The 17529-nt window shown below is 52.7% G+C and overlaps 8 protein-coding genes across 8 annotated transcripts; 5 read left to right on the top strand and 3 right to left on the bottom strand.

The window, feature by feature from the left end:
- Nucleotides 1–78: 78 nt before the first annotated feature.
- Nucleotides 79–1534, top strand: P168DRAFT_328252 (bZIP transcription factor; the record flags this gene model as incomplete). The annotated part of the gene is made up of 2 exons (XM_024841338.1): nucleotides 79–938; nucleotides 1405–1534. 2 exons carry the CDS (start codon nucleotides 79–81, stop codon nucleotides 1532–1534), a joined length of 990 nt encoding a protein of 329 aa, XP_024691782.1.
- Nucleotides 1535–2360: 826 nt separating this feature from the next.
- P168DRAFT_179163 (cytochrome P450) lies at nucleotides 2361–4200 on the top strand. Its single transcript, XM_024832938.1, has 7 exons — nucleotides 2361–2712; nucleotides 2781–2864; nucleotides 2937–3033; nucleotides 3107–3335; nucleotides 3405–3582; nucleotides 3652–3892; nucleotides 3967–4200. Exons 1-7 carry the CDS (start codon nucleotides 2538–2540, stop codon nucleotides 4130–4132), a joined length of 1170 nt encoding a protein of 389 aa, XP_024691781.1. The 5' UTR covers nucleotides 2361–2537; the 3' UTR covers nucleotides 4133–4200.
- A 406-nt stretch (nucleotides 4201–4606) lies between these two features.
- On the top strand, nucleotides 4607–5254 carry P168DRAFT_319722 (uncharacterized protein; the record flags this gene model as incomplete). Its single annotated transcript, XM_024840307.1, has 1 exon — nucleotides 4607–5254. One exon carries the CDS (start codon nucleotides 4607–4609, stop codon nucleotides 5252–5254), a length of 648 nt encoding a protein of 215 aa, XP_024691780.1.
- Nucleotides 5255–5282: 28 nt separating this feature from the next.
- Nucleotides 5283–6367, bottom strand: P168DRAFT_328250 (alpha/beta-hydrolase; the record flags this gene model as incomplete). Its single annotated transcript, XM_024841337.1, has 2 exons — nucleotides 5283–5999; nucleotides 6047–6367. 2 exons carry the CDS (start codon nucleotides 6365–6367, stop codon nucleotides 5283–5285), a joined length of 1038 nt encoding a protein of 345 aa, XP_024691779.1.
- A 197-nt stretch (nucleotides 6368–6564) lies between these two features.
- On the top strand, nucleotides 6565–8690 carry P168DRAFT_328249 (flavin-containing monooxygenase; the record flags this gene model as incomplete). Its single annotated transcript, XM_024841336.1, has 6 exons — nucleotides 6565–7150; nucleotides 7204–7266; nucleotides 7315–7398; nucleotides 7456–7831; nucleotides 7910–8444; nucleotides 8511–8690. 6 exons carry the CDS (start codon nucleotides 6565–6567, stop codon nucleotides 8688–8690), a joined length of 1824 nt encoding a protein of 607 aa, XP_024691778.1.
- Nucleotides 8691–9259: 569 nt separating this feature from the next.
- On the top strand, nucleotides 9260–11149 carry P168DRAFT_328248 (SUMO ligase MMS21; the record flags this gene model as incomplete). Its single annotated transcript, XM_024841335.1, has 5 exons — nucleotides 9260–9711; nucleotides 9759–9971; nucleotides 10045–10143; nucleotides 10295–10617; nucleotides 10983–11149. The coding sequence occupies 5 exons, from the start codon at nucleotides 9260–9262 to the stop codon at nucleotides 11147–11149; spliced, it is 1254 nt and encodes a 417-aa protein (XP_024691777.1).
- Nucleotides 11150–11230: 81 nt separating this feature from the next.
- On the bottom strand, nucleotides 11231–12277 carry P168DRAFT_319718 (putative mitochondrial dicarboxylate carrier protein; the record flags this gene model as incomplete). Its single annotated transcript, XM_024840306.1, has 2 exons — nucleotides 11231–11279; nucleotides 11376–12277. The coding sequence occupies 2 exons, from the start codon at nucleotides 12275–12277 to the stop codon at nucleotides 11231–11233; spliced, it is 951 nt and encodes a 316-aa protein (XP_024691776.1).
- Nucleotides 12278–14551: 2274 nt separating this feature from the next.
- On the bottom strand, nucleotides 14552–16729 carry acuF (phosphoenolpyruvate carboxykinase PCK1; the record flags this gene model as incomplete). Its single annotated transcript, XM_024833634.1, has 4 exons — nucleotides 14552–15895; nucleotides 16111–16311; nucleotides 16361–16436; nucleotides 16545–16729. The coding sequence occupies 4 exons, from the start codon at nucleotides 16727–16729 to the stop codon at nucleotides 14552–14554; spliced, it is 1806 nt and encodes a 601-aa protein (XP_024691775.1).
- Between the last annotated feature and the right edge of the window lie 800 nt (nucleotides 16730–17529).

Here is a 17529-nt window from a genome sequence, read left to right as displayed (position 1 = left end):
CTACTCCTTGTCACGATGGACCCCCCACTAGTGCCTAGACGGAGCCGCCCGACGAGGGCTACCACCAGGAGAGCTACAATGGAAGCTGCAGACGCAATTGATGATCCCATTAATCCTACCGACAAGGAGAAGATTCGCCGGGCCAGGAAGCGGGCTACTGACCGCCAGTCGCAGCGGGATCACCGCGAGCGACAACGGATCTACATCAGACAATTGGAGGAGACCGTTCAGTCCTACAAGGACGCCTTCTCCAGTAATGGTAGCAGTGATCTAGCGGCGTTGCTGAAGGAGCAGGAGAGGTTGCAGGCCAGGTGTAAAAGTCTTGAAGCTGCCTTGGCTCGGATCAAGAAGTTGGCAAGCGATGTGCATGTCGGTGACGATGTTGGCTGCACCGATCAAGATCCCCAGAATTTGTTTGCGAGGAACCCTCAACAAGCCAGTGTCTCGACCTCGCCCTCCGCCGAGCTTGATAGTTCGGGCCCGTCTGATGGTCTGCCCCATGTCGGTCAGCCTGTCTCAGGCACCCGTGCGATGGATATGTCGATTGGACTACCTTCTCATGAGATGGATTACTTCGACCTTTCCTGTGACCGTACGCCAGTATTCAATACCACAATGCCCCTCATCCACCAGGAAGACCGAGTCGAGGAGCTCCGCGCTGGCGATGATCTCGACCGCTGCATTGCCAGCATGGTGGACGGGACAGCTACAGACCCGAGTCTCGTACCGGACTCTATTGCGATGCGAACCCCTCTTCTAACAGAACCTGTCATACCAATCGACTTCAACGGGGCCCTACCCACGCATCCAAGCTTTCCCAAACTAAGCCACAGCATGGGCAAGTGGGACGAGATTCTGTTGAGCATGGTAGATGAAGCACGACTGCAGCATCGCCGTGGCCAATTCGGCATGAATGAACCGTCCCTGCGAAGCCTTCTGTCCGACAAATCCACTGATATCCTGGCTTACCGACTTTTTCACCATATCAGTTACTATCAGTCTATACCACTACACATCCTGCTTTCAATATTCTGGGTCCAGTATCTCTCATTAAGGGTGTGTGATGTCCCCATTCCCTCTTCCTGAGGATGCAAGTAACCTCTCGGCGTCTAGTGGTACGTGCTAGGAACCCAGGCCGCTTTTCTTCAGATTCCTGAATTCATGAGACCAACCGGCTTGGAGAAACGTATTCAGCACCGACCTTGTATCGGGATGCTAGTATGGTAAGACTGCACCCCCTCGGATCATGCATCACAAATACATTGGCAGTAGCTAAAGGAAGTTGCATAGGCCTGACTTACGACGCGCATTGATTCGCGATTCACATACTGTCGACCCCGAGCGCATAGGCATTGAGCTGATAGAACACATGGACACTACGTGGTCACCGACTACACGCGACAGGGGCGATCTGATCGGCAGTACGGACGTGTTTGCCATGATTGAGCATCAGGCGCAGAGAATGGAGACTTGGAAGGTCGACCGGAGGTTTCAGGAGAAATACTCCCAGTTCGCAGATTGCCGGCTAGGGTAGGAGTTAGCTCGATAGAGACTCCCTCCGCTGCGGTCTCTGAGAGCATGCTTTGTGCCGTACAGTTCCGGCATATACCGTGTTGGGATAACGTATATCACAATGTGCGCAAGAGGAAGTGCCGGTTAACGTGCGGGGCTATGGGTGTCTCCTATGCAATACTATACCAGGGTTTCACACGCGGGCGAGTACGACGTATTCGTGTTCGTGCTCGTACATATGCCCCCTTCAATACTGGCACCGATGACAGTCCATACGAATACGATGCTTGAGACGACGATCGACACCCCAGATTATAGATCGGCCGAATCTAACCCGGTGAATCTGGCGCAAACGAGAATCGCTTGATTGGTTCGAACCGAGCATGGCAGTTTTGAGCGAGTCAGCTATACTGACAGAGCTTGAACTGATCCTGGGTGAATAAAAGCAATGGTATTTATTCTCCGCGCAATCATGCCTCGGGTGGAAGACTGTTGGCTGAAGTGTACTTGCTTTTGGTTGTGTTTATATCCTTTTTGACCATGGCTTTTAATGCAGACAATGGGAGTGGCCTGATAACAGCTGTCGGGCAATTCCTGATGCCCGCATCATGGTCGCAGGTGCTGCTGCTTGCTTTTCTAGGTTATATTCTCGTTAACCAAGTGAGACACTACCAAAAAACGGTAAGGCAATTACACTCCAATCACAAGAGGCTCATTCTATGGGAGACTGACATCTGTGAAGCCTGCGAACGTCACAACAATCAACTTCCCCGCGGTGTATCTTCCGCTCATCTCATCATGGATCGCGGCCATTCGCTTCATGAAGAATCCCGTCGAGTCGGTCCGCGAGGGAATGGCCAAGTCGAAAAACGGACTGGTGCGCATTGCAACCTTACAAGGCGAATTCATCCTCGCTACGGATCGGCACAGGGTCGCCGAGTATATGAAAGCCCCCGACACTATCCTGAACGCGCAGGACGGATCCAACGACGTAAGTCAGTCATACAGATGAAGAACCGCGGCTGATGTCAATTATGAAGCAACAACAAATCCCGTTCACCATGGGGTACGGAGTCGGCCACCGGACCTACCACACGGCTGTAGTTCGCGGACCCATCACTCAAAACATCATACCCAAGACTCCAGTGATGCTCGATGAGGCTTTGAGAGCTTTCGATGACTTGATCGGCTCTCCTGTTGGTATTGTTTCCCGCTATTAGCTTTGGGCCATTATACCTGTGCCCATAACCTAACTTAAATCGTGACAGAGGAGACGCCGATTGCGCTGTATAGTGCCATTGCCATGACGGTCGCCCGGGTGGCGAACCGGGTATATGTGGGAACGGAGCTCTGTAGGTTGCCTGGATTTTGCGGATAATGGATCCTCGCCCGTGCCATGCTCGTACTGATCTTTAACACCCCAGGCCGCAACGAGGAGTTTCTGCGAAATGCCACCGACTACGCAGAGGCCGTGGTTATATCGGCTGAGGTTCTGCGCAACTTTCCGGAATGGATGAAAGGGTCAGTGCTCTAGTTCTAATCTTGCGTACGCACGGAAATATAGAACGGATGCTCATCCGTTATGAGCTTTTAGTTTTCTAGTACGGCTCCTTCCAGTGACGTCCTATCGTCGACAGGGTCGTCGGTTTCTGGCGCCTCTCATCCAAGACCGTCTTGACGGCAAGCTGGATGCGAATGGAGAAAAACACAAGGACTTGATCCAGTGGTTGATTGATGCTGCGCCGCCTGTCGAGAAGACTATTCCTCAACTGGCAGAGCGAGTAATGGCACTGAATGTGGCCTCGATTCACACTACTACCATGGTATGCCCTTACCTTCTCCCATCAACTCTGAATATCCATGCTCACTGTTGTAATTCTGGCTACTGGTAGACATTCACTGCCGCCTTATACCACCTAGCCGCTGAACCCACCAAGTACACATTAACCCTCCGAGAAGAGGTGATGGCGAACCTTGAACAGGGCGAAATCACAGCAACAACCCTAAGCAAGCTCCCCAAGATGGAGAGCTTTCTTCGCGAATCGGGCAGATTCGACTCGTCAGGGCTGAGTACGACATTCCCCACTTGCACTTGAAAAAAATACATCCCCATTGAAATCTCTACTAACACGCGCACAGTGTCCATGCAACGCAACGCCCGAAAAGAATTCAAATTCTCAGACGGAACCGTCCTCCCGCCCGGCTCGAAGATCGGATCGCCCAGTCTCTTCCTTCACCGGGATCCGGAAGTCTTCGAGGATCCGGAGGTGTTTGATGGGCTTAGATTCTACCAGCCATACTCGGAGCCTGGTACTAAGCCTAAGACGATGTTGAATACCGATGTTAATTTTCATCTGTTTGGTCATGGTAGACATCCGTGGTATGTCCAATCCCATCCCTCCATCTAATTTCTAATTTCAGGTGTATTCTTTTCGTGGTCTAACCATATCACAGCCCTGGGCGGTTTCTGGCCGTGCATGAAATCAAACTCATGTTTGCTATATTGCTACTGCGGTATGATATCCGGCTCAAACCCGGCACCAAGCCGCAGCCGTTCTATATTGGAACTATGTCTCTGCCAGATACAAAATTGGAGGTTTTATTCAAGGCTAGAAAGTGATGTGCAGCTTTGGTGGGCATGTCTCAATGGGGGTTTGCACTGCGTGGTCTTTTTAAAGCAGATATCAGATACCAAATTGTTTTTTTGGATTAGTAGTATTAGTAGTAGTAGAGGTGGGAGCAGCAGTATGTGCATGCTGAAACATAAGAATCATCACCGAGTTCATAAATTTCGATATCCACTACTTACTTCCCCCACAGTATGCATGCAAGCATGTCTGTATAAAGGATCTACATTGTCAACCCCATGATCCACATCTTTTAAGACGAGGGTCATACTATTGGCAGTCCCACTGAGGGGTCCAAGGTCCCGTGGACCAGCGAGTCAATCCCTCTGACTCGCCTTGAAGATAAGGTACATATCAAGTCATCCGAGGCAGATCACATCTCCCCAAACTTCACAAACTACCACTACACCCAACTTCATTATCTCAATTCCCCTTCCTCAACTCGACCAATCCAGTTCCACCCCAAAATGGCCACCGCCGAACAAATGGCCGCCTACACGGCGCACCTCCGCACGCACACATCAGCCCAAAACAAGCCCGTTACAGAGCTCTGCATCTTCAAACTCCGCGCCCCCTACACGCAAGACCACACCGCAGCGCTCTCCACCTTCGAGTCCCAAATCGCGGCCAATACCGCCCCAGGAAACGGTAAACCCAACGCGCCCGGCATCCGCAGAATCGCATACGGCTTCTCGGTCGACGACCCCGGCACCTTTGTGTGGATGCTCGACTGGGACAAGATCCAGGACCACTGGGAATTTTGGCAGACGGAGGCGTTTCCGCCTGTTATTGGCGCTATTACGGAGCTGTTTGTGGAGGGGAGGCCGCTTGTGAGGCATTATGATTTTGGGGAGGAGGGAATGCTTGATGGGGTCTTTAAGATTGCGAGGGTGGTTGTTTGGGATGATGGGGAGGGGAGGGCGAGGGAGTTGGGGAATCGGGGTCTTGCTAGGGTGAGGCAGGTTAGGGAGGCGTATGCTGTTGATATGGATGAGATGACTTGGTGGTGTTCGTTGCTTGGGTATGAGAGTGAGGAGGATTGTAGGGCGGATGGTGGGGATGTTAGGGCTGGGGAGGGGGCGGAGAATCATATTGTGGGGTTGCAGTATAGATGAGTATATAGGTATATCATTTGCATTGGATTTATGTTCGGACGTGGAACCTGTCCTGTAAAAACTGTATCACCCGCTTCCAGCAGTCCTCGACGTCCTCCTTCCGGTACTGCTTGGAATCTTCCCTGTAGTGGCTGAATCCATGAATCGCATCCTTATACTCGTGTTCAGCTACCGTGACGCCCGCCTGTCTTAACTTCGCCGCGTACTCTTTCGCCTCCAACTTCAGACAGTCCATCCCAGCAGTAATGACAAGGGCTGGTGGCAGATATGCCAAGCTCTTCAACAGCGGGACCGTCGCATCCACAGGCGCGGATAAAATACTGCCCTTCTCGACAGAAGGTGGCAGGTACGACGCCTCCATCAAGCTGGCTGCCCAGACCGGCAGACTTGCAGCCTGTACCCGAGCGTCGCAGGCGTCAAACCGCTCTTGGTACGGTCTGTTGCAAGCCGTACTGGGATAAAGGAGGACTTGAGCGGCCAGATGGAAACCCTCCGGTAGCTCCTCGCGGAAACGGGCACAGGGCCCCGTCGTGAAGGAGATAAGCAGCGAGAGCGCGGTTGCGAGATTCCCGCCAGCGGAGTTGCCCATGGTTGCTACGCGGGATGGATCGATAGCTACGCCCATTGCCTCGGATCCAGCTGGGGAGAGGGCCCATTTCAGGACGGCGTGGAGCTGGAGGAGCGCGTGGGGATAGGGGTATCGGGGGGACTTGGCGTATTCGATTGAGATGATGACTGCGCCGAGCTATTTCCATTATTGGGAATCCTCAAGATGGAAAGATGGAAGCATACCGTATCTGAGAGTGATCGGACAACATGTTCACCATCGCTTGGCTGTCCGAGAACAAACCCCCCACCTTCCGTGACAATCACCAGCGGCTTGGGTCCTTCAGGGGCGGAATCGTTTGGTATGCAGATGGATAGTTTGACGCGTCCCTCGCCTAAGCCGGGCGTGTCAACGTAGAGATTCTTGTCGAATAGTTCCCCCGTGCCTGACATTAGAGCAACGAGGTTCCTCAGTAGCCATGCCGACGAGTGGAGATAGAGGGTGTAGGGTAGGCCGTAGCCTGCGGCGGTGGTGGCCACGGGGGGTTTGATTTCGCTCTGGTCCATGATTCTACTGTGAACCTGTTACTGCAAGCCTGTTGAATGAGATGAAGTATTCACATACATAAATTGACTCATTTGCGGAGAAGATGCGGAGTCGAGTCAGTGTGGAGATGGTCGTGTCAGTCGAACTGACATCGCTTGACCCGAATCACCAGATCTACATCGCATCCCACCCTATCGTATACCACTATGCGTGATCCATGAATAAATACTTAACCCAGTCAATTTCACATTATCAAGAGTACCAATTCTACCATCACCTCATAATCTCCCAACCAGAACACTCCCACTATGACAATCAACCCACCCCCAACACCCCCTTCCACCTCCTCCAACAATGGCACTCGCAACCTCGAAAGCTGCGCATAATCCACATCGGCGCCGGCGCCACCGGCCTCTGCGCCGCCTACAAAATGGAGCGCCAACTGAGCGACTACGAGCTCGTCTGCTACGAAAAGAATGACGAAATCGGCGGGACGTGGCTCCAAAACCGATACCCAGGATGTGCGTGCGACGTGCCCGCGCACATCTACACGTACACCTTCGAGCCCAACCCGAAGTGGAAGTCGTACTACGCTTACTCGCCTGATATCCACGAGTACTTCATGGAGTTTTGCGAGAAGTATGACTTGCGGAAGTATATCCGGTTTAGACATCGGGTTACGGCTGCGGTGTGGTGTGAGGAGAGGGGCCAGTGGGAGGTGACGGTTGAGCGTGATGGAGTGGTTTTTACGGATTGGTGTGATGTTTTGGTTAATGGGTCGGGGTTGTTGAATAAGTGGAGATGTAAGACAGATCTGTCTGTTGGGTCTTTTGAGTTGCTGACATGATGCTATCAGGGCCGGATATTGAAGGACTTCACTCCTTCAAGGGTCCGCTCTTGCATTCGGGGGAATGGGATCGTGAGTTTCACAGACTTCCCGTCGAAGTGTCATACTGATAAGTTATAGCGACGGTCGAATACACCAACAAGCGAGTCGCCGTGCTAGGAACAGGATCATCAGCAATCCAAATAATCCCCCAAGTCCAAAAAGGTGCACCATACTCTTCCAACCCAACTCCATCTGCTAACCAAGATAATCCCAAAACAGCCGCCTCCCAAGTAAAATGCTTCATGAGAGGCAGCACCTGGATCAGCCCCCCAATGCCACGCGTCCCAGTCGATATCCCCGAAACAGACGGCAGCTCAGACACCGTTCACCACGACCAGGACGCCGCGCACCCAGAAGTCGGACAGTACTATTACACAGCAAAGGAGACACAGAAACTTTCCTCTGACCCCGAGTATCTCCTCAACTACCGCAAGAGGATCGAATTTGGCATCAACATGGGATTTGCCATCTTCTACAAGGGGATGGAGCCGTCGCGTATGGCGGAGGAGTATATGCGCGCTGAGATGACGAGGAGGTTGCAGGGTGATCCGGTTTTGACCAAGAAGTTGATTCCTAGTTGGCCTGTGGGGTGTCGGTAAGATATTTCTCTGTCTTTTCTCGGTCTATGGTCGTTGGATCGCCAATCCATGGCGATTGTGCTAATATTGGATAGACGCCTCACCCCCGGCGATGGCTACCTCGAAGCCCTAATCAAACCCAACGTCGACTGCATCTTCGCCCCCATAGCCAACATAACCCCCAAAGGCCTCACAACCACAGACGGCACCCACCACGAAGTCGACTTAATAATCTGCGCAACCGGCTACGACATGGCCTGGACACCGCACTTCACTCTCCTCGGCCGCAACGGGCTCGACATCAAAGACGCCTGGTCCCCCACGCCCAAATGCTACCTCGGCATGGTCGCACCAGGCTTCCCCAACTACTTCGTGATGAACGGCCCGCGCGGGAATCTTGCGAACGGGACCGTGCTGCCCTGCTTTGAGACGGAAATTGAGTATGTCATTCAGGCGGCGAAGAAGATGCAGAGTGATCGGATTAAGGCGCTGGATGTGCGGGAGGGTGTGGTTGATAAGTTGAATGAGTATATCGATGCGTGGCAGGAGACGAGTGTTTTTAGTGGAGGGTGTCGCAGTTGGTATAAGGATAATACTGTTGATGGGAAGGTTTTGTGTTGGGGGGGGTCGGTGAGTCTTCCTCTATCTGGAGTTATATACTCACATGATGCATGGACTATACTAACTATGAAACAGTCAGTCCACTTCTTGAAAACCCTCAAAACGCCTCGTTGGGAACATTTCGACATGCAGTATATGGACGACAACCCGTGGGCATTTTTGGGTAATGGTCGGATCAAGGCGGAGTGCGAGGGTGAGTTTGAAGGGTTGACGCCTTATTTGAGAAATTCAGACACGCCGTGGGAAATTGTATGACCTTACCTATACCACACTCAGTATATAGATGGCTAGTTTGAACTTGTAGAGTGCTACTACAACTACTTTGGCGTTTATTACTCATTCCAAAAGAGATAAAGAGTAAAATCATGATATAACGTCTATATACTAGTACCAGGTCAATCAGTAGGGTCGGTGATAAGGAACTCATCAATCACTCAGCAATACAAAAACCATAGTGAGGACAATATCAATTCTCCAAATATGAGTCCGTGAGCCTACAGATCTATACAAATTGATACAGTTATGCGCTGCTGTATAAATATATGACTAATCAATGATGAACGCCGATCCTCAATGCCCGCATAAAGCAGTATAACCCAAACAAGCCTAGCCCCGTCGCGTCGCGGTAATACTAATGCATCTCTTTGATCTTCAACGACAAAGAACTCCATCAAAGACACTCAAAGACAGACTGACCTCTCTACCTGACTTATGTCGAACATCCTCTCAATAACCACCCTATTTACATCAACCCAAGACACACCATCATCCAAAAGACACACCCACCCAGCTGAAAACCCATCCCTAAACCAATAACGCCCAACATGGCCCCCCGCCCACGCCGCCAACAACAAGAAGAAACAGAAACAGCAACAGAAACATTCACCTACGAACCCCCCCTAACAACCCTCACCAGCACGGGCCACCGCGCCCTCCTCCAACTCCTCAAAACGCAGCCCCTCCGCCACCTAAAAACGCACCTCCAGCACGCTGAGGAAAAACTCACCGACGCAGCGGGCGAAGTCAATGAGCGGTTGACGGACGCGCACGTGCGGTATCAGCGGTTGAAGGATAGGAGGGGGAGTAGTACGCGCGACGAGGAGGGTGATGGGGAGGATGCTGCGGCTGCGGCTGCGGCGGTAGAAGGCGGGGGTAATGAGGATGAGGATAGGGAGAAGGCGCGGATTACAAAGCTGGAGGATGATGTTAGGGGTGTTACGGGGCGGTTGGAGGCGCAGATGAGGGAGACGATTGATGCGGAGGCTTTGGTTGATGGGTTTGGGGGGTGTTGGGGAGGTTTGAGGATGAGGCTGAGAGGGCAAGTGTTGCTGCGCCTGTTTCTGCTTCTACGAGGGGGAGTCGGAGGACGAGGAGGGCTGTTGCTGAGGGGGAGGGAGAAGAAGAGGAGGAGGAGGAGGAGGAGGAAGAAGAAGAGCAGCAAGAAGAGCAGCAGGATTTCGTCCCCACTAGTCAAAAGCTGGCGGATGAGTTAGAGGAGGATCACACCAAGTGGGATAAGCTATCTCTAACAGAGCGGTATTCTTCCCCCCATCTTTATCCCCCTCTCTCTCTCTACTCCAAGAAACCAAAACTAACAATATCAATCCAGATACTCAACAAACAACGCCTACATAGGCTTCTACCGCATCATCCACGAAGCCAAACACCCCGGCAACGACATCCCCCCGCTCCCATCATCCTCAACCTGGTTCACGCACCTCGAATCACCCTCCCAATCCCACCACCAACAACCCTCCTCCTCCTCCTCCTCCACCCAACCCACCCAATCCCAACCCACTCACACCCGCCCCGCCCCCACTCCCCTCCCCCACCCCCTCAGACGACCTAGCAATCTCCAGCGAAATCATCTCCCTCAAATGCCCGCTCACCCTCCTCCCCTTCCAAAACCCCGTATCCAGCACAAAATGCCCGCACAGTTTCGAGCGCGAAGCGATAGAGTCCATGCTTTCCCAGAGCTCGACGACCGTTGCCGTCTCCACGCCAGCTCAATCTGCCGCTAGTGCAGGCTCGAAGGGAAGTCGGAGGGGCAGGCGTGTTCGCGCGGTCAAGTGTCCTGTTTGTGAGGAGTTACTGACGGGGGATGATCTGCGGGCTGATGCGGTGCTTGTGAGACGGGTGAAGAGGGCGGAGGCTGCGAGGCGGAGGGAGGAGGAGGGGGATAGTGAGGGGAGTTTGTTGTTGGTGGGAATGGTGGGGGGTCGAGGAAGAGGTCGAGGAGGAGTGAGATTACTGTTGGGAGTGATGATGAGGATGAGGAGGATGAGGAGGAGCAAGAGGAACGGGAACAGCAGGTGGTTAGGATTAAGCAGGAGAGGTTCATGTCGCAGGGGTAGTCTATCATCTTGTTTAGTTGGTTCTACTATCTATATATGTAAATACGGTCGATTACATGGGTGCCAGTCTACAAAACTAAATTCAATGTAAATATATCATTAGCCAGCAAAACTGGTCGCGCAACAACGGGTATAGTATAAAGAGGACAATCAATCAAACAACAAGCCAGTCCTGGCACTGACAATCCACCAGCGCTCAGTCAGGACGTGCCACTCGGCCCTTCACGTGCTTTTCAGAGCGACCGACAAATGGTAACATTCTCCCTCACACAGCGACACGACAACGAAACAGGATATCTGCCGAAAGAAATCGAACCGATCGTTTTCACCTGGTGGCCCCAGCACCACGTTTTCCGATGATCAATCGATCGATCGATCATCGTAGCGTAACGAGAATAATAAATGAAATAAGACTAGTCAGCGATCGAGACAAGGCGACGTCTATCTAGTCAGAATGTTGAGGTAGTCGGCGACGATAAGCGTGACCATCCTAAAGTGGAGCCGTGGGGTTAGCGATAAGCGTCATAGCGCCCGGGACGGGTGGGGAAAGTAGGAAAAAGAAAAGAGGCAAGGAAAGGGCACTAACGCATGGGGTGCGATCCGCACGTAGTACGTGCCGAACCCGCGGTAAAACCGCAACCAACCCTCCTCCTTGGCGACCTTACGGGCGCAGTCCAGCAAACCCTTGTAAGGCAGCTGGCCCGTCTTGGGGTCCTTCTGCTGCTTCTGCAGACGGGTCTTGATGAAATCGAAGGGCAGCGACAGGAAACTAGCGAAGAAGCCGGCGATGCCGGAGGCGGCAAAGGTCTGGTTCTGCTGGGACAGGCTGGTGTGCTGCTTCAGCTGGCTCTTGGACTCGGCGAAGAAGGCCAGCTGGCCGAGGTTGAGGGCCATGGCGCGCACGACGGTGGGGAAGGCGCCGGCCCAGAGGGCGCCGACGCCCTCGCCTTTGGAGATGCGGAACAGGGCGTCGATGACGGAGCGGTAGTGGGCGCGCTTCTCGGGGGACTTGAGGCCGTCGGATTGCATGCGGATGAGGGCCAGGTCCGCGGGGTTGCCGATCATGGCTGCGACGCCGCCCGCCAGCAGACCGGCGCCGGCGCGCTCGCCGAAGGTCACCTTGCGGCCGGCGTCGTCGGCGCGCTTGGTCAGGGCTTTGCTGAAGGTGTCGAAGAAGCCTAGACGCGCGGTGGTGTAGACGGCCTGGCGCAGGAGGCCTGCGGACAGGCCGGTGTAGAGATCGCGGACCTTCCCGGAGGCGACGATATCGCGGGTGACGCCGAATGCGCTCGGTTTGGGGCCCGTCCGGGCGCCCTCACCGGCCAGCTGCAGTCGGACCTTGATCATGTCGACGGGCTGGATGACGGCGGTAGCCGTCATGCCAGCCAGGCCCCCGTTCGCGAAGGGGAGAGCGGCACGGGTCCATGGGTGATGGAGGAAATCCACCGGCGGGGGAGATTCTTTTGTGATGGGGGTCGAGGAGGCCATGTCGAAGATAGTGACAATCCCAATGAGGATCTACTGATGGGAGGTTAGAATGGGAGATGAAAATTTCCAGAGTGTCCACAGTAACTGAGGGGAAGAAAAAATGGAAAGAAGACGGGAGAGAATTGGGTTCCAGGGAAAGGCAGGAGGACCGAGGATCATTCAGGCTGACACGGTCACGCCGGCGGGGATGACGTCGGACAGAATGAGGGGAAAGACGAACCAGAAGGAGGGAGACGGGAGGAACGAGGGAGAGGAGGAGGAAGGAGACCAGGGGGACGAGAAAAAGCAGGAAGCAGAGGGAAAAAGAGGGGAAGTTAATGATCAATCCGACACATGCGAGAGCGAAACCAATCGTTTGGAATGTCGAGTAAGGAAGAAGAGAGAAAGAGAGGCCAGTGCGGGGAGATGTTGCATTGAAGCAGAGAGGAAGAGGAGGATTATATACGGATCGGTCACTGATGACCTCAACCAGTCCAGGAACCGAGCCTGGACCGACAGGAGAAGAAGAGATAGCCGTGACTCCACTATAGACTCGATGAATGTCGGATAGGATGAGTCTTGAGTATGAAGGGTTGAGATGCTGCGGGGGACGTCATCTACATCTATACTGACTCTCTTACGATATTTCATCTGTTTTGTTTCTCGGTTTACTTCTCAAATAGATTGATAGCATCATTCTGTTCGTTATCCTCTTTATCCTCTGTATTCTACTTCCTTATTCCTTATTTCTACTTGATTCCTACTCCTTCAATCCTACTCTGACAACTGTATATCCGGATACGTCACCAAGCGCCCCACACGGGAAACACCCCGGCTGGTCGATCCGCCATCTATACAGCAACTCACTCCAATTGAACCTATTATACAGTACCTATTACATTCAACACATAATATCAAATAAATCTACCTCCTACATAGTCACAAACATACAAAACACATACAAAACACATACAAAATATAAAACATAAAAATACATATATATAAAATCAAAAAAAGGACCAACGGAATACCCTCGGATAAGCTCGATCTCCTGCTGAATCTTCTTCCCTCTTGCCGATTCGGTCGCCAGCCCGGGAATCCACTCTCTGACCTCTTCTTTCTCCCACTACTCCAGGGTCTCCATTATCCACTATCCACTATCCTTTCCTCCGATCCGAAGACCGGCACTTTTGTTCGATTTGCCTGGTTTGACAGGTGTATATTGTGGGCGGAGAGGTGTAGTCCGTTTCAGTATTGGGGTTATCCATGGTTGATGTATTGGGGAGTTTTGTTCCTATAGTGTCATGTTTACTTTGTTATTATAGTAGATGTATAGATAGATAGATTGTAGTATCTAGGTACTAAGTAGAATCTCTCCTACTACTTACTACGTACTACGTACTACCAATCCGATACTACATACTAGGTAGGTACTATCACAAAGACAAAGAGAAAGAATGACACCCTCGGATCCAACCCGGATGTACAGCGGAAGAGTGGAAGCATCCGCTCCCACTCCTCCCCCTCCCCCTCTCCCTCATCCACCTCATCCCACTCCATCTCAACATAATCCTCCTCATAATTGGTACGCGCAATGACATACTACCTACTACCTCAGCTACCTACCTGAGGTGGATACCCAAGGTGATATAATAACTGGGTCAGACCATCCCAGACACCTATCACAGCCCCCCAATACTAATCCCGTCTTTCGCCTGGTGTGGTTATTGCCGATTTCGCTGTTGGGATATACCTCGACTGATATTGTATATTGTTGGGATGGCCTAGTCTCTATAGGGATGGGTGATTGTCTGGGTGTTTATGAGGGATTTGTGTGTTTGGATTGGGATTTGCTTGAGTTTTATACTGGGTTCGATTTGGTGGTTTGCTCGGTTGTGGCTTCGTTGATTAAAAGATACTAGGTGGTTACTGTTGATGTATTGTGATGATGATGTTTAGGTCCGTTGGGTATACCAGTATCTTAGTGAAGTTTAAGTCTATTGCAATTTATAGGAAAGCATCAGGTTAATGCAGTATACAAAATGTAACTACAAACACTACTAGAACCATCATTCAAGAATCAAGTAATATTACTTTTGTACTATCCAAGCGATCCTTGACCAGGCAGGGCCCGGCTCGCCCACCAGGCTCCTCACCCGTACTGACACTGGAAAGGAAATGACCCAATTATAAAACACACGCCATGCAATACACATATGAAGGATAACACATATGAAGGGAATCAATAGAAATCACAAACAGAAGGAAAAGGAAAAGAGTAATGGTAGAAAAAATCTACTCAGGCTTCGGCCCAGCCGCAATCACGTCCGGCGTCGCCTGGTCAGCGTACTTGGTGAAGTTCTCGTTGAACAGGCCCGCCAGCTTGTTGACCTCGTCGTTGAACGGCGTCGTCGCGGTCCAGCTGTTCTTGGGGTTGAGCAGCTCGTCCGGCACGTTGCTGCAGTTCTTGGGCACGTTGAGGTTGAAGATCGGGTACACCTCGTACTCGGCGTTGGCGAGCTCGCCGTTGTGGATGGCGTCCAGGATGGCACGGGTGTACTTGAGCGGGCAGCGCTTGCCGCCGGTGGTGGCGCCAGCGCCGACCCAGCCGGTGTTGAGCAGCCACGCGTTGGCCTTGTGCTGCGAGATCTTCTCGGCCAGCATCTTCGCGTAGCGCATGGGGTGCAGGGCCAGGAAGGGCTGGGCGAAGCAGGACGAGAAGGTCGCCTGGGGCTCCGTGACGCCGTCCTCCGTGCCGGCCATCTTGGAGGTGTAACCGGAGATGAAGTGGAACATGGTCTGCTCGGTGGTGAGCTTGGAGATGGGCGGGAGCACACCGCGGGCGTCGCAGGTGAGCAGGATGATGTTCTTGGGGTGGCCGTCCGACACGCAGGGGATCTTGGCGTTCTCGATGTACTCGATGGGGTAGGCGCAACGGGTGTTCTCGGTCAGGGTCGAGTCGTCATAGTTGACCAGACGGCTGATGGGGTCGAAGACCACGTTCTCCAGGACGGAGCCGAAGCGGATGGCGTTGAAGATATCGGGCTCCTTCTCGGCGGAGAGGCCAATGCACTTGGCGTAGCAGCCGCCCTCGATGTTGAAGACACCGGTGTCGGTCCAGCAGTGCTCGTCGTCACCGATCAGGGCACGGTTGGGGTCCGCGGACAGGGTGGTCTTGCCCGTGCCGGACAGACCGAAGAAGACGGTGACGTCGCCCTCCTTGCCCTCGTTGGCGGACGAGTGCAGGGTCAGGACGTTGTGCTTGACGGGCATTTCGTAGAAGAGGACGGTGAAGATACCCTTCTTCATCTCACCGGCGTACTCGGTACCGAGGATGACCATCTCCTTCTCGGCGAAGTTGATGGCGACCGAGGTGGCCGAGGTCATACCCTCGGTGAAGCGGTTGGCGGGGAAAGAGCCGGCGTTGTAGATGACATAGTCGGGGTGGAAGTGCTGGAGCTCCTCGGGCGAGGGGCGGATAAGCATGTTGCGCATGAACAGAGCGTGGTAGGCGCGCGCGCAGACAACACGGACGCTGATACGGTAGCGCTCATCCCAGCCGGCGTAACCATCGACGACATAGATGCGGTTGCGGGTGTTGAGGTAGTCGACAGCACGCTCACGGTTGATACGCCAGACCTGTTAGATGCGGGTTAGCTAATCAGCCCTATCAAAATGACGTCATGTGAAATGGGTGGCACGGGTCGGAATCGTGCTATGCAAACAGCAAGGTTTCACGACATGAGCAAATGCCTCATCGATCCGATCCAAAATCCGGCAATAGATACGGGAATGAGGCATTTCCTACCGCTGAGGGGTAGAGGGGTTGTTCAAAGGAATGAGTGATCACTCACGTCAGGAGTCATGGGCTTGTTGACAGGTCCCCACCAGACATCGTTCTCGGAGGACTCCTCCTTGACGACACGCTTATCGGAGGGGGAACGGCCGGTCTTAGCACCGGAGTAGGCAGTCAGAGCACCGCTGGAGGTGATGGCGGTACCAGTCTCGTAGACGAGAGCATCTTCATAGAGGGCAGCAGCAGAGGGGTTGGCAATCTGTTGGAGTCAGCATATGGTCGATGAAGTGGATGGAGGGTCAGCTTACGATAGCGACTCTGTCGTAGTCAATGTGGGCGTGCTCGTGGAGCTCCTCCTCAAGCTCGGTGTGTCCCTTGCCAGGCCTGAGAGATGTTAGCTAGGTTCATGAGGGATACTCTGGACGATGAGGGGAAGGGGGAGGATGAGGATGAAGGTGAGGATGGTAGAGTAAGAAAGTAAGGGAAACATACTGAACACCACCGGGGTGCAGCGAAGTACGATTCACAGAAGTGGCAACCATTGTGTTCAGCGATGTCGAGTGATAATTATTGTTTCTTTGTTTCGCGACTTGCTGTTGGAAGAAATCTGAATACAAAGGACCTGATTCACCGGAGGGGGCGATGGGGGGTATATTAATGTTTTGAGCATAGGCCATGATGTCGACGAGAACTTGGCTTTCTCTTCGCAGACGGAGGTAATACTCTGCAAAGTTCGAGTTTCCGAGATGCTTTCTCCACAGTTTCACGGGAGATGTCGGGGCAAGGGATGAGCTGAAGCGGACTGGGGGGGAAGAATCGTTGGTTGGAGAGGGTTAGTTCGTTGATCCCGTTAGACTAGGCGAAAGAAATGCCTCTTGGGTGGAGGGTCCGAGAACTCCCGAACAACCCCAGATGTGGGCACGAAATGAACCCGGGATGGACGGGCGGGTTGCGAACCAACGAGAGGCTCGCAAATAATTGATCGATCGGGAAAAGGGGAGATTGACGCGCCCCTTGGGTAAGTCAATGGATTGATTGGACTCGATACTAGGCAGGAAATAGCGTGAGGCGTGGAGAGGCAAAAGAAATGGCTCATGCAGGTTGCTGCAAGTCAAGCGCAAGAGATTTCAATCCACTGAGTGGGGTTTATAGGGATTTTTCATAAAATCGAAAATAAAATAAAATAAAAAAAGACGCAGAATATTCAGGAAATGGTCTGTACCGTTTGCTCTTGTCTTTACCAGTTCCGGATGTCAATCCCGCAGAGTCAGTGTCTTTCTAACACTGCACGCAGCTGATTCTCGGTATTTATCTTGATAGAATGTATCTACTCCAATGCATGACACCATGCCTCAGTAATGCTCTTTCCCTCTTCCAAGACCAAGTCTGTTCTTCATTGGTCCCACGTCTGCTCTACGGGCAAATGGAACCGGCTAACCAGGAATGATGACGTTGAATGATCTCAATTAGCTAACCG

This window comes from Aspergillus campestris (assembly GCF_002847485.1).
Source record: "Aspergillus campestris IBT 28561 chromosome Unknown P168scaffold_8, whole genome shotgun sequence".
Classification (NCBI taxonomy): Eukaryota; Fungi; Ascomycota; class Eurotiomycetes; order Eurotiales; family Aspergillaceae; genus Aspergillus; species Aspergillus campestris.
This window is presented reverse-complemented; position numbering and strand designations above follow the sequence as displayed.